The 12,535-nt window shown below is 38.5% G+C and overlaps 1 protein-coding gene across 2 annotated transcripts in view; it reads left to right on the top strand.

Annotated features, from left to right (window-relative positions):
- The window catches only part of FMN2 (formin 2), a 399,576-nt gene that overhangs the window by 266,237 nt on the left and 120,804 nt on the right, over positions 1–12,535 (top strand). Inside the window, exon 14 of one of the 2 annotated variants that reach the window (XM_054560978.2) lies at positions 1,846–1,938. The exons of the other annotated variant lie outside the window; for it this stretch is intronic. Within the exon in view, the coding sequence (XP_054416953.1) occupies positions 1,846–1,938 (93 nt within the window). The remainder of the gene's footprint in view (positions 1–1,845; positions 1,939–12,535) is intronic. 2 annotated transcript variants of the gene reach the window in all.

The raw sequence follows: 12,535 nt of genomic DNA, 5'->3' as shown, positions 1-12,535 counted from the left end.
AAAATAACAGGACTAGAGGGAGATGGATGGTTTAAAAGTTGGCAAGGTCTACATTGTAGCGAGTGCTACAAGTCATGGTGTAGGCTTTGCAATTCTTCCTGTATTCAGGGTGTAGCTGAGAGGGCAGAGGTCACTGAATGGTTTTAGGTTAAGTGGTTGGGTCTCTTCTGGATGGCTTTTTAAGGCTGTGAGAAGCGTGGATCTGTGGAAGATTGGAGATGAGAAGTCAATGGTAAGAGGTTTTCACAGTAGCCTCAGTATGAAAAATGAAGGCATTTGTACCAGCATAGAACAGGAATGGAGAGGATAGGGCCAACTGAAGAATGGAGGCAAAAACAACAGGATGTTGGCATAAAGAGAGGGGGTTGAGAATAAGTCTCCTGTTTTGGCTTAAGTTATGTAGGTCAGGTGGTGGCACCACCAATGAAGGGAGAATAAGGGAGGTGGCAGGTTTAGAGAAGTCTGTGAGGAATTCTGTACTGGTGGAAGTTTCATATGTTGAGTCTGGAGCTATGAAATACATGGGCTATGGATACAGGTTAGAAATTCTCCAGCATCCAACCTGCAAGAGGCTATCTGGGCACAGGTGAGGGATGAGAAGCAGACGGTCAGAGAGAACCCTGGATCTGCCTACACTGATCTTAGATTTTACTAAGCCCAAAGTCATCCACATTTGCTGGGAAGGATGTGCACTAATAATACAGCCTTCCTAGAGTCCCATGCTTAGATAAACTAATGACCTGGAGGGGAAAAAAGAGGAAACTGTAGCTTTATAAAAGAAAGAAAATATATTAGAAATGCAATGACAAAGTCTCCTTGGAGAAATGGCAACCTTACCTTAAGAACTGTAGTGAGAGGTTTTGGGGTTTTTTTGTTGTTGTTGTTGTTGTTGTTGTTGTTTTGCATCAGATGTGTTCTATCCAAAGTTTTGTGTTTAAATATGTACTTTTCATTGTTGAATTACTTCCTTACTGGCTCCAGTTTCTTGCTATCACCATAAGGGCAGACATTTCTTCAGAAATCTTCTTAGAGGTACTTCTTAATATTGACCCAAGTGGAATCTGTAGACTACCTAAGACATTTATGATGCCACAGGCATGAAAAGAGGATAAACTTTGGTGTTAGATCAGGATTTCAGTTATGAATTTGCTGCTTATTATCTGTGGACCCTTGGGCAAATTAGTGCCTTATTTGAGCCTTTACTTCCTCAGCTGTAAAAGGAGGTAATAATATCTACTTTATGGGCTGAATTCTAAGGATTATGTTAAATAATGGATAAAATGCATCTGACATGTAATAGATGCTCTGCAATTATTGGATGCTATACTAACATTAACACCCGTGTTATTATTTATTATTTTTCAGAAATTTGGTCTTTAGGAATAAACTTTTATTATAAGTCAGTTGATAATGATGATGATGATGATGATGATAGAAAATAGTTACATATTGCTTTACTCTGTGCCAGGCATTATTCTAACACTTTACGTCTCTTCACAGATGTGATCCTTATAACTGCACAGTGAGGCAGGCTCTGCTATCATGCCCATTTTACAGAGGAAGAGACTGAGATTTAGAGGTTATATAACATGCCCAACTGATTGGTTTGGGAATAATCAAACTGAGATTATAAATTCTGCATAATTTCTTTTTACAGCCCTCCAAAAGGAAGCCTTGATCATCAGCTTCTCATGTCCATATTTGGATGTTTCCAAAATGTGTGCAGAACATATGCTGATTAGGGGAGTTAACAGAATTTTCTAACATTAGCTAAGATGTTTTCAAAATTGCCTTAATGCTCCACCAACAGTGTGACACTCTAAATAATGTTCTGTCTAATTTCAGCCTGTGAAGTTGAAGCAGGGAAAGTATACCAGGTCTCCTCAAAAGAGCATATGCAGCCTTTCAAGGAAAACATGGAACAATTTATTATTCAAGGTAAATTCCAAAGAGATGTGTTATGTTTTTCTCCCCTTTCAGCAAAAAAAAAAAAAAAAAAAAAGGTACAAGGCATTGTTTAAAAAATACATATTGCTTTAAAAGGGCTTATTTTGACATTACAGAAAAACAGATTAAGTTGAATTATGAGTCACAGAGTTGTAAGAGGCTAGCAATTTGATAAACATGCTATTTTGTGGATAATGCTCATTATTAATGTTTGTTTGTTTGCATGACAGTATATACACTAGATATTAGTTAAAATAGCTCATCTTTTAAAAGACATTAACAATTCTGTGCTTTTTGTGATAGAAAATTAGATAGGATTATTTTACATTTCAATTGTACTGATGACCTCATTTCAACCTGGTATTTATTTGGCTTGTCAAAACATTGTACCCAGGGAACAAACTATATTGATGTTGTTTGGATCTTCAGAGCATTATTTGCAGTTTTTTTAATGGGATACACCAATACCTCTGGATATTCAACACCTTTCTTCCAGGGAGCTTAAAAACGTTATAAATATTATCTCATGGACTCTTCCTGCATTTCTAGGAGATAGGCAGGGATGGAAAATTTTAGAAGATAATAAACAAAAAAATTTAACAGGAAAAGCATCTATTAAGTCTTGATGTTTGAAATCACTGAAACTTATAATTATATCAAAGCATTTACTACTCAAAATATTTCAACTTTGGAATGTTCCATCTCTTCTAAAGATCAGATTTGTATCATGCCACGCTCTGGGAAAGTTCTTGCTGTTTCAGGAATTCTCCTAGAGGCTGACATGGCTTGAGACTGAGGCCAAGAACACTCTGAAGATTGGCTCCATACTTTATTTTGTTATAGGTTGTTCAAGTGTCATTAATGATGATTTAACAATGAATTAGTCATACTACAATTTGATTAAATGTTAGGCACAGCTTTTTTAAGATGGGAAAATACTATTTAATCATTTAAGATAATTGTGAAGATTGAAACAGAACTCTGGTGAAACTCATAAATCATGGTGAATGTCATTTTCAAATTCTGAGGTCTTCATAACTTAGAGTGGAAAATCTACTCATTGATTCTTAACCGAAATCATTAGTCCTGTAGTAAATATTAGGGAACATTGTAAACTCATCCCACTCTTAGTAGTGAATAAAAGTGAATCGTGCTTTTCCATCTAGCGGAGTTGTGGAATCAAGAATCTGTAGCACATTTTTAAAAAATGTAACAGGAAATAATATAGGTAAAAGCATAGAATATTCATCTTTATCTTATAAGAAGAAAGGAATCCTTAATCCTAGGATTTATTCAAAAAAGCAATCAAGCAATTTGCTGGATTTCACATCCAAAATGTAAACAATTGTCACTCTTATTCTTGGTCACATTATATGTGATTTATTATATAATATTTTGAATCCGCAATTTATAGACCAGGCATTGAGACTAGTGTTTTCCATACTGAATAGTGAAATTGTGTTTTGCAACACATTTGGAATTTAGGAATTGTGCTTTCAAAACACAGATGATCGGCCAAATATGATATCTCTGGTAGTCATTTATAATGATTTGAAAGGCAGTTAGAGGTGTTTAGGATTTGTCTAGTAGTTCCCTGGTAGGAAAGATGGGATTGCCCAGTCATACTAACTGTGTAAGTAAGTATCTCTTCAGATTTTAACAACCTTACAGGGTTTTTTTGTTTGTTTGTTTTTTTGAGACGGAGTCTTGCACTGTTGCCGGGCTGATGTCCAGTGGTATGATCTCAGCTCACTGCAACCTCCACCTCCCAGGTTCAAGTGATTCTCCTGCCTCAGCCTCCTGAGTAGCTGCAATTACAGGCACGCGCCACCACGCCCGGCTAATTTTTTGTATTTTTAGTAGAGACGGGTTTTCACTTTGTTGGCCAGGCTGGTCTTGAACTCCTGACCTTGTGATCCGCCCTCCTCGGCCTCCCAAAGTGCTGGGATTACAGGCATGGGCCACCGTGCCCAGCCAGGAAGATCTTTTAACCTCCTTATTATGAAACTCAGATATTTACTTTTTTTTTATACTTCTCCATGTTAAATGAAAACAATGTTGTAAGGATACTAACCTGTATACTGTATTCTTAGAAGTAGGAAATGCTTCACCTTTTTGCCATTAAGTTAGACATGATGAGTCTTTGTGGCACCTCTTCCACCAGTTTCAGTTGTCTTTTTATTTATTCTCTGCATCCGTTCGAGTTTTCTGTTTCTTTGTTCATTTAAAAATTCTTTTAATGCTTTCAGTATGCCCAGCTATTCTGTTGGGTATGATTTACAGCAGTGAATCAGAAAATGTATGCGTCTTAATGGACCTTACATTCTGCATTACCTAGAAGACAGGTGATAACAACAACATAAACAGAAAATTTTTTGAAAAAAACCTCTGTACATCAAATGTGTGTAGATCAAGTGTATCAACAATATGAAAGAATAAAAGTCTCACTTTAAACATAGTCACTCTCAAAGCTGTTTTCAAGAACATGTAGGGAAACAATGGAGTTCCGAATATGTTTCCTGTTCTAGTCCATTTTCACACTGCTATAAAGAACTGCCTGAGACTGGGTAATTTATAAAGAAAAGATGTTTAATTGACTCACACATCAGCATGTCTGGGGAGGCCTCAGGAAACTTACAATCATAGCAGAAGGCGAAGGGGAAGCAGGGCATCTTCTTTACAAGGCGGCAGGCAGGAGAAGTGCTGAGGGAAGGGGGGAAGAGCCCCTTATGAAACTATTAGATCTCGTGAGAACTCACTCCCTATCATAAGAACGGCACGGGGAAACCGCCCCCATGATTCAATTACCTCCGCCTCTTCTCTCCCGTGACACATGGATTATGGGGATTACAGTTCAAGATGAGATTTGGGTGGGGACACAAAGGTTAGCCATATTATTTCCCTTAAAATACATTTTTAAGGCCAGGCCCGGTGGCTCACTCTCATAATCCCAGCACTTTGGGAGGCTGAGGTGCGCGGGTCACGTGAGGCCAGGAGTTGGAGACCAGCCTGAAACACCATGTCTACTAAAAATACAAAAGTTAGCCGGCTGTGGTGGTGCTCACATGTAATCCCAGCTACTCAGGAGGCTGAGGCATGAGAATCACTTGAACCCGGGAGGCAGACGTTGCAATGAGCCAAGATTGTGCCACTGCGCTCCAACCTGGGAGACAGTGTAAGACTCTGTCTCAAAAATTTAAAGGTAAATTTTTAAGAATGTATCCAATTCCTTTGCCCCCTGTTTCTCCTAGTTTATCAGGACATGATTCTAAAATTAAAATTATAAACTAAAGAATATACCATCTTAGCACAAATAAATGCCAAATCTTTGCTGATAATTAGGCTTTCATCAATAGTAGTATTCTTACATCAGCCTCTGTGCTTAGATTCATTTATATGGGTATGATTATATTTTTGTATATACAAGCAAGGTCTTTTTTAATGTGTCTCATCCTCAAAATATAAAATCTCTTGAACAATTCAAGAAGCTATGCCCAACGCTGCCCAAATGTCTTTATTGCATCAGCTCCCCCTGTATAATAGAAACATCTCTTATCCCTATAATTCAGCTATTGTGTGGTCTGTGGTCCACACTCTAAGAGTCTTTTGGAATTCATCTAGCCCTGCAACCCATTCAGTTTTCCCTCCCTATCTTCCTAGTTCTACTGAAGCCAAGATTTCATGGTCTATGTTTAAACACCTCCTCACTGGGAACATCTGTCACCTCTGCCCTAAAATAGGCAGATTTGGAGAATTTAGCCCTACTGTTGGAAGGCATTCATTGTTTGTAAAGGTGCTAGATATGTACCCTCCTTGGGAGAATTGAGAATATACTCACTCAAAAATTGTTCCGACTGCCACCCAGCTTTATGTTCTTCGTAACACTTATCACTGTCTGCAACTGCATCATTTATTTGTCCCTCAATAGTATAAGCTTCATTAAGAAGGCAGTTTTGCTTTGCTTCTTGCTGTATCCCTGTACCTAGAACAATGTGCAGTATAGTGTACACTGTCTTGCTCACCAGGCATAGGTCCAGCAACCCTTGTTAAGCTCATCTCTTTGCTTTCTCCATATTTGCACCACAGTATTGAGCAGCTGATCATTTTTGTATGCAGGAAGGTCCTTACAAGGACACTGACTAGTATCACTTTAAATTCATAAACCCACTGACAGAACTCAGTTCTTTTCCTCAACAATGTTACTAGATTTCCCTTGCAAATTTAGCTTTCTCTATTTCTGAGATTTGTTTATATCATCCCTTCTCAAACCTTCGCGATCTTCCTGTTCCATTTACCGATGACTCTAATGATAACCTCACCTTATACCTCGATGAGAAACAGTTACGTGATTATACAGAAGCTCCCACACCTACCCACCATCACATCCGCAAACCAACAGCATCTGAATCTGTATTTTCTGTGCATCTTTCACTACAAAAGAAGGAAAGCCCCGCTCTCATTAAAGGCAGATCCTTACCCACATACTCTGGACCTGATACTTCTATTTTTATCCAGGAATCCACTCCTAGAGTTACCTCCCCTTCTCTCTCAACTTCAGTTGTATGTTTTCCTTCTGAGCTTGACTCCTTCAACAGCACTCAGATGTACTCTCTCTTACAGAGTGTGAAACCATAAGAAGGGTGCTAAATATACACCTGTGGAGAGGACAAGTCTTTTTAGTGACTGCTAATACTTGATTATTAGAGGAATGGGTGAGAGAGTTCACGTATGTTTATTGCAGTACTAGTCACAATAGCAAAGACTTGGAACCAACCCAAATGTCCAATAATGATAGACTGGATTAAGAGAATGTGGCACATATACACCATGGAATACTATGCAGCCATAAAAAAGGATGTGTTCATGTTCTTTGTAGGGACATGGATGACGCTGGAAACCATCATTCTCAGCAAACTAACGCAAGGACAACAAACCAAACACTGCATGTTCTACTCATAGGTGGGAATTGAACAATGAGAACACTTGAACACAGGAAGGGAAACATCACACACCGGGGCCTGTTGTGGGGTGGGGGGAGGAGGGAGGGATAGCATTTGGAGATATACCTAATGTAAATGATGAGTTAATGGGTGCAGTACACCAACATGGCACATGTATACATATGTAACAAACCTGCACGTTGTGTACATGTACCCTAGAACTTAAAGTATAATAAAAAAAATATATATATACACATAGAGAGTTTAAACTAAAGAAGGAAAAAAGTACGACACGAAGAAATGGACACAAGCAAATTGGTAGTTGCGTCATGGGAGGGAGTAGCGTGTGATGAGGCTGAACATGTATTCCTGGCTGAGGGACTTAGGCTTCTTCCAGAAGTCTTGGGGAGCAGAATATGCTCTTGGGGAGTAACGGTTTCCCAATGATCAAGGGATCAGTGGAGCCAGATCGGACTTGGAAGCAGGAGACCACTTATAAGATCGTTGTGGTACGCTGGTAAAGAAATGAGAAGGCCTTGGACTAAGGAAGTGGGGATGGTGCTAAAGAGAGAATAGCAGCAATGGTACTGAAGACAGAATAGCTGCAAGGGATAATAATAAGACAACCAAATGGACAAGGAGATGATGGGTAGGTGTCTAGATTTTAGGTTTGAGTATATGGGTGAGTGGGAGTACTAATCACTGAGATAGAGAATATGCATAGAGGGAAAGATTTGAATGGCTGGCATGGTTACCCATATGTAAACACACAAGTGCGCATGCCCAGTGGACAGGTGGGTATATGAGCTGGACTTGGCATAGAGATCTGAGATTGAGGATTGGACATTGTAAGCAAGGTGATTCTTGCATAGATGTGGTCACCTAGGAGGATAAGAAAAAATAGATCCAGGAATAGTATTCTGGAGGAGAATAGCATTTTTAGGATGGACAGAGGAAAACCAGGTGTTAGTAGTCAGGTGGATAGGAAGAAAATTGACAGATGCTTTTGTTACGGAAGCCAGAATTGGGAAGAGTTTCAGAAAAGAGCAAATGCGAATACTTATAGCAGCACATGTTCAAATGGACTGAGTAAATGAGGACTGAACAACATCTAGGCTTGTGGATATGAAGGTGGAGGTCAGTGGACGGAACATGTTTCTTGGATTGGCATGAGCAGATGCTGATTTTCTGAGCTTTTAACATAGAAGCGAAGAACTAGAGTGCACAGCTCTTATTGCAGGACAACTATAACTGATGCATACGTGTTGGACTGAACTCTTTAATCAGAGTTACTATAACTTAGCTTATCTCTATTTTCTGTCACATGTGTGACAAGAAACCATATGTGACATAGGATTTTTCTGTCACAAAACCAACATATGTGATGGTTTTGTTTTTGTGAGTGTGAGATGAAGACAACCAATTCTTAATCTCCAGATGGTCATTCAGCATTTATTTGCAGTTTGGTGTTAAATTTTCTGTTTTTTTAATAGCAGAAAATGTAGGATATAGAAAGATGAGATAAATGTGATCATTGGGGACTCATGTTTTCCTAATATATCTCTCAGAACTCAGTACACTCCTTCCTTTTTTCCTCTGTCTTTATTTTTGAATCTAATTTGTATTTTGGACAAAGTATACAGACAAAAAACATATTATCGCTGAACTATAAAGAACCTTAGATGGAATGGATGACCTTTATATATGGATCTTCTCATGTTGAAGTCACTGGGAGAGAAATACAAGCCTGGTTCTCCTTTGTTGGCCTTCAGTGCTCTCTTAGTCATATGGTACATTTTGATAAGTGTATATTTTAAAACTTAAGCTCAACTGTTTTTTGGATGAATGGCAATTCTTTTTAAAAAAGGAGTGGAGGTTCTCTCCATGCTATTACATAAAGTCCCTACCGTGATTTTGTAAATCAAAAATAGCTAATGGGATTTTTCACTGACCTTGCTCTTCCCTCTTCTACCCCCCACCCCCCACTTTTCCCAAACATTTCTTCTTTAAGCATAGTAAATTGTGGCTGAACTAGGGGAATAGAACCAAAATGAAAATGCATAAATCTGTAATCACATGCTTATAATTAAAAGAATGTTGAAACCTCAGCTCTTAAACATACAGTCTCTAGTATTGGTAATGCTATACTTGAGAACAAAGAGATGCTGAAAGCAGTGGCTGTTAACTGTGCCAAAGACTGAAAAGCCTAGTAGAAGAGAGTATCTTTCTCAGAAAGGAATATTCTCTATGCAGGGTGAGCATGTTTTATGTTGTACTTCTGTCTTTTTCTGAAAATATGATAAAGACACTTTTTCCAGTAATGAAAACAGGTATGTTTGATTTTTTAGTGTAATCTTCCTTCACTGACCATTTAATGTTGAAAAAGAATCATAATTGTCTTTTAAGCAAACCACTTTTTAACCATTATGAATTTGGTGTGATTTGTTGTAGATTTTTAAATTTTAATGAATTTGCTGTGATTTTCTGTAGATTTTTAAATTTCCCTTTTGGAGAGAAAAACCAAAACACTTGCCCTGCTGGTAAATCATGGGACTTGGTCCAAGCCCTTGCTTGACCCCTCCCAGTTTTAAGCTTGAATGAGGTCAGGTCTCTGGGACCCTGCCCCTTGCAGCAAGAGCATCTTGTCTCGTGTGCATGCATGTGCAAATGTTCCCTGAGACCCAGGACAGAGGCTGCATCCTAAGGGCTGGTTTTACCCTCTTTTCGTTCTGTATGTCCTCCCCCACCTGCCTGTGAAGCTCTCAGGGTCCTGCCAGCTCTACATGTCCCCAACTCTTTTTTTCCCCTCCCTTTATACTGGGGGTTCAGAACTTCCAGCCAGAAGCGTCTACCCTTGTACTACCTTGTCCTCCACCCCTTTGTCCCCTCTGCCCCCCAGCCTGCCTCCTGCCTGATGGCTCAGGTGTCCCCATGCTGGTCATGCTGGCTCAGGCTGCAGGAGCAAGCCTGGAAGGCTCCCCTGCCTCTGCCACTTTGTGTGGGTAATTGTGCTTTAGGGGAAAGTGGGGGGTTCAGTACATTTCTCGTGCACTAGTGGGGGAAAAAAGGTCATAGGATAACAATTATTAAGCCTTAATACTATTTCTGCTGTGCTGAAGAATGAAGCAAAGCCATTTACACTCCAGGCAATTTTACTTTCATGACTCTTTAGGTCAGTCTGAGCAGCCATTATTATCCTCATTTTACGATGAGGAAACAGATTCTCAGAGGGCTCATTGCTTGACTGAAATACAATAGATGGCAAAGTCAGGCTGGAACCAAGATCTTTTAAAGGAGGCTGGAGCAGTATTTTAATTTAAAAATCACTGTAATATAGTAAGAGACCCAGAGAGCGCAGTTCTGTGGTGTCAGGTGGTAGAAACCACAAATACAGATGAAATCCCATGTAAGATAATCAATTAAACTCAAAAGTCACCAATAACTGGACTGCAAAATGAATACGCATTTGTATTAGTGCAACATTCATGCAGACACCGTGAACCAGATGGACAAAGCTCTTTCCCCTCTTGTAGTGACAAATGATGATTCCATTTTAAAGGTACCTTTCTTGCCACTCTTAACATTTGAGAAGCGTGAATTTGAAGTGATTCTTCTGGAAACTAAAATAGTTTATATCACCACTTCTCTCTGAGGGTTAGATTTCCAGCAGCCACAATCATTCATTCTACAACCGTAGATGAGACTTGATCAAAGAGCCTCTGAGGAGTGACAGGGAATCGATTCCATATGGGAGTCCCTAACCACTGCCTCCTGCATATTTCCAGTCGGATGCTCCCACTGGCACCTCACACTAAATATCTCCATAATGTGTTCCATGCTGTGTCTTAAGCACCTAATACGTCGCAGACTCCCAATAAAGATTTACTTCACAGATGAATGAATGAAGGAATGACTGTCAATTCAACACAAGCATCTCAGTTCTTCTGCCCTGCTTGTGTTCTCTAACATTGTAAGTAGTGCTACCACCCATGTGATTGTCTAAGACAGAAAGCTTGGCGTCATTCTTCATTTCTCTATGAATGAGTGATGGGAATGTTTAAATAATGCATGTATCTATTATAAAATACAGGACCATAATGAAATGTAAGTCTTCTCACTACTACTGTTCTCTACTTTAACCAATGTTATATTTCATTTCTAGCCTTCCAGAGATAATGTGCATGGATAAGCATGTATGTGCATATATATATATACACACACATATGCATACATACATACATGTGCATATATATACATACATATATGTGTGTATATATGTATATATACGTATATATATACGTGTGTATATATATACACACACACACACGTATACACACACACACATTTGTATTTATATAGTTTTTACTAGTGGTTACATGCTCTATATGTCTTTCTGCCTTTTGCCTTTTCATTTCCATTATGAAATATTTTATATTTCTTTGTTTTATATTTTCTATCTAGAGATAACATATATGCATGTGTATATGTTTTAGATACATACATACAACATAAAATCTTGTACTATATTCATTTTATGTTGAACACAAAAATAAAACATTTTATTATTCGTACACTATTTATGTGAGACAGCCAATTCTCCTCATTGTCTATAGTTAGGCTTTATAGAGTCACTGTGAATTACTGAATATGGAACCATTGCTTCTATGGGGAAATACAAGTTTAGGTGCCTGCAAGCCTGTGGTCATATTCTTGTCAACTAATTCACTCATAACTTTGTCTTGTGTGTGTTTATGTTTAATGACACCTTATCTAATAATATATATTGTTCATTCATTAATGTTGAACTCATGGCTAGCAACACTGTTACTCATGCCTTAATGAACTTTACTTAACACATGTATTTTCTCCATAAGGTACATCACAGCCATCTTGCACATAGGAACACTAGCTAACAACTGAGCACCCTGCTTGGGGGCTATTTAAAACAGTGAAATTACCAAAAATCCCACAAAGATGTGGAAAATGTGGCACAAAATAGATGGTGACAAGGACACTTTTCACAGTGTAAGAGCTGAAACAAGAAGGCAGAGTGTTACCTTGCAAAACCTCAGCTGGAAACATGCTAATTTATATAACAAAAATAAGGTTATATTATAGATCTGTATGCATATCTTATAACCTAAATGAGGTATAAAGATTTATCCCAATAGCCATATACCCAGCTCACAGAATAGAACATGATCAATTTTGGTCAGTCAGCTCTTCCATTTATGTTTCCCCAATCTTATACCTGTGTCCCCTTCAGAGACAACCACTATCCTGAATTTTCTATTTATCATTCTGATGTTTATTCTTTATAGTTTTGCCAAAAATGTAAATCATAACCAACGTATTGTTTACAATTTTAGGAACTTTGTGTGACTGGAAATATAAGCATACCCTGCTGCAACTTAGTTTTTTCTCCACTGAACATGGTTTTTGAAATTCTTTCATGTTTTTGCATGTGGTTCTATTTCATTAATTTTTATTCTGTTGTAGGACTATAATAGCACAGATTGTCTATCCTATTTTATCTCCCTTTTTTTTTTTTATTTGAGATGGAGTTTCGCTCTTGTTGCCCAGGTTGGAGTACAATGGCACGATCTCGGCTCACCGCAACCTCCGCCTCCCTGTTTAAAGCGATTCTC

Source organism: Pongo abelii, chromosome 1, assembly GCF_028885655.2.
Source record: "Pongo abelii isolate AG06213 chromosome 1, NHGRI_mPonAbe1-v2.0_pri, whole genome shotgun sequence".
NCBI lineage: Eukaryota > Metazoa > Chordata > Mammalia > Primates > Hominidae > Pongo > Pongo abelii.
Note: the sequence above shows the minus strand (reverse complement) of the source record. Positions and strands in the feature narration are given on the sequence as shown.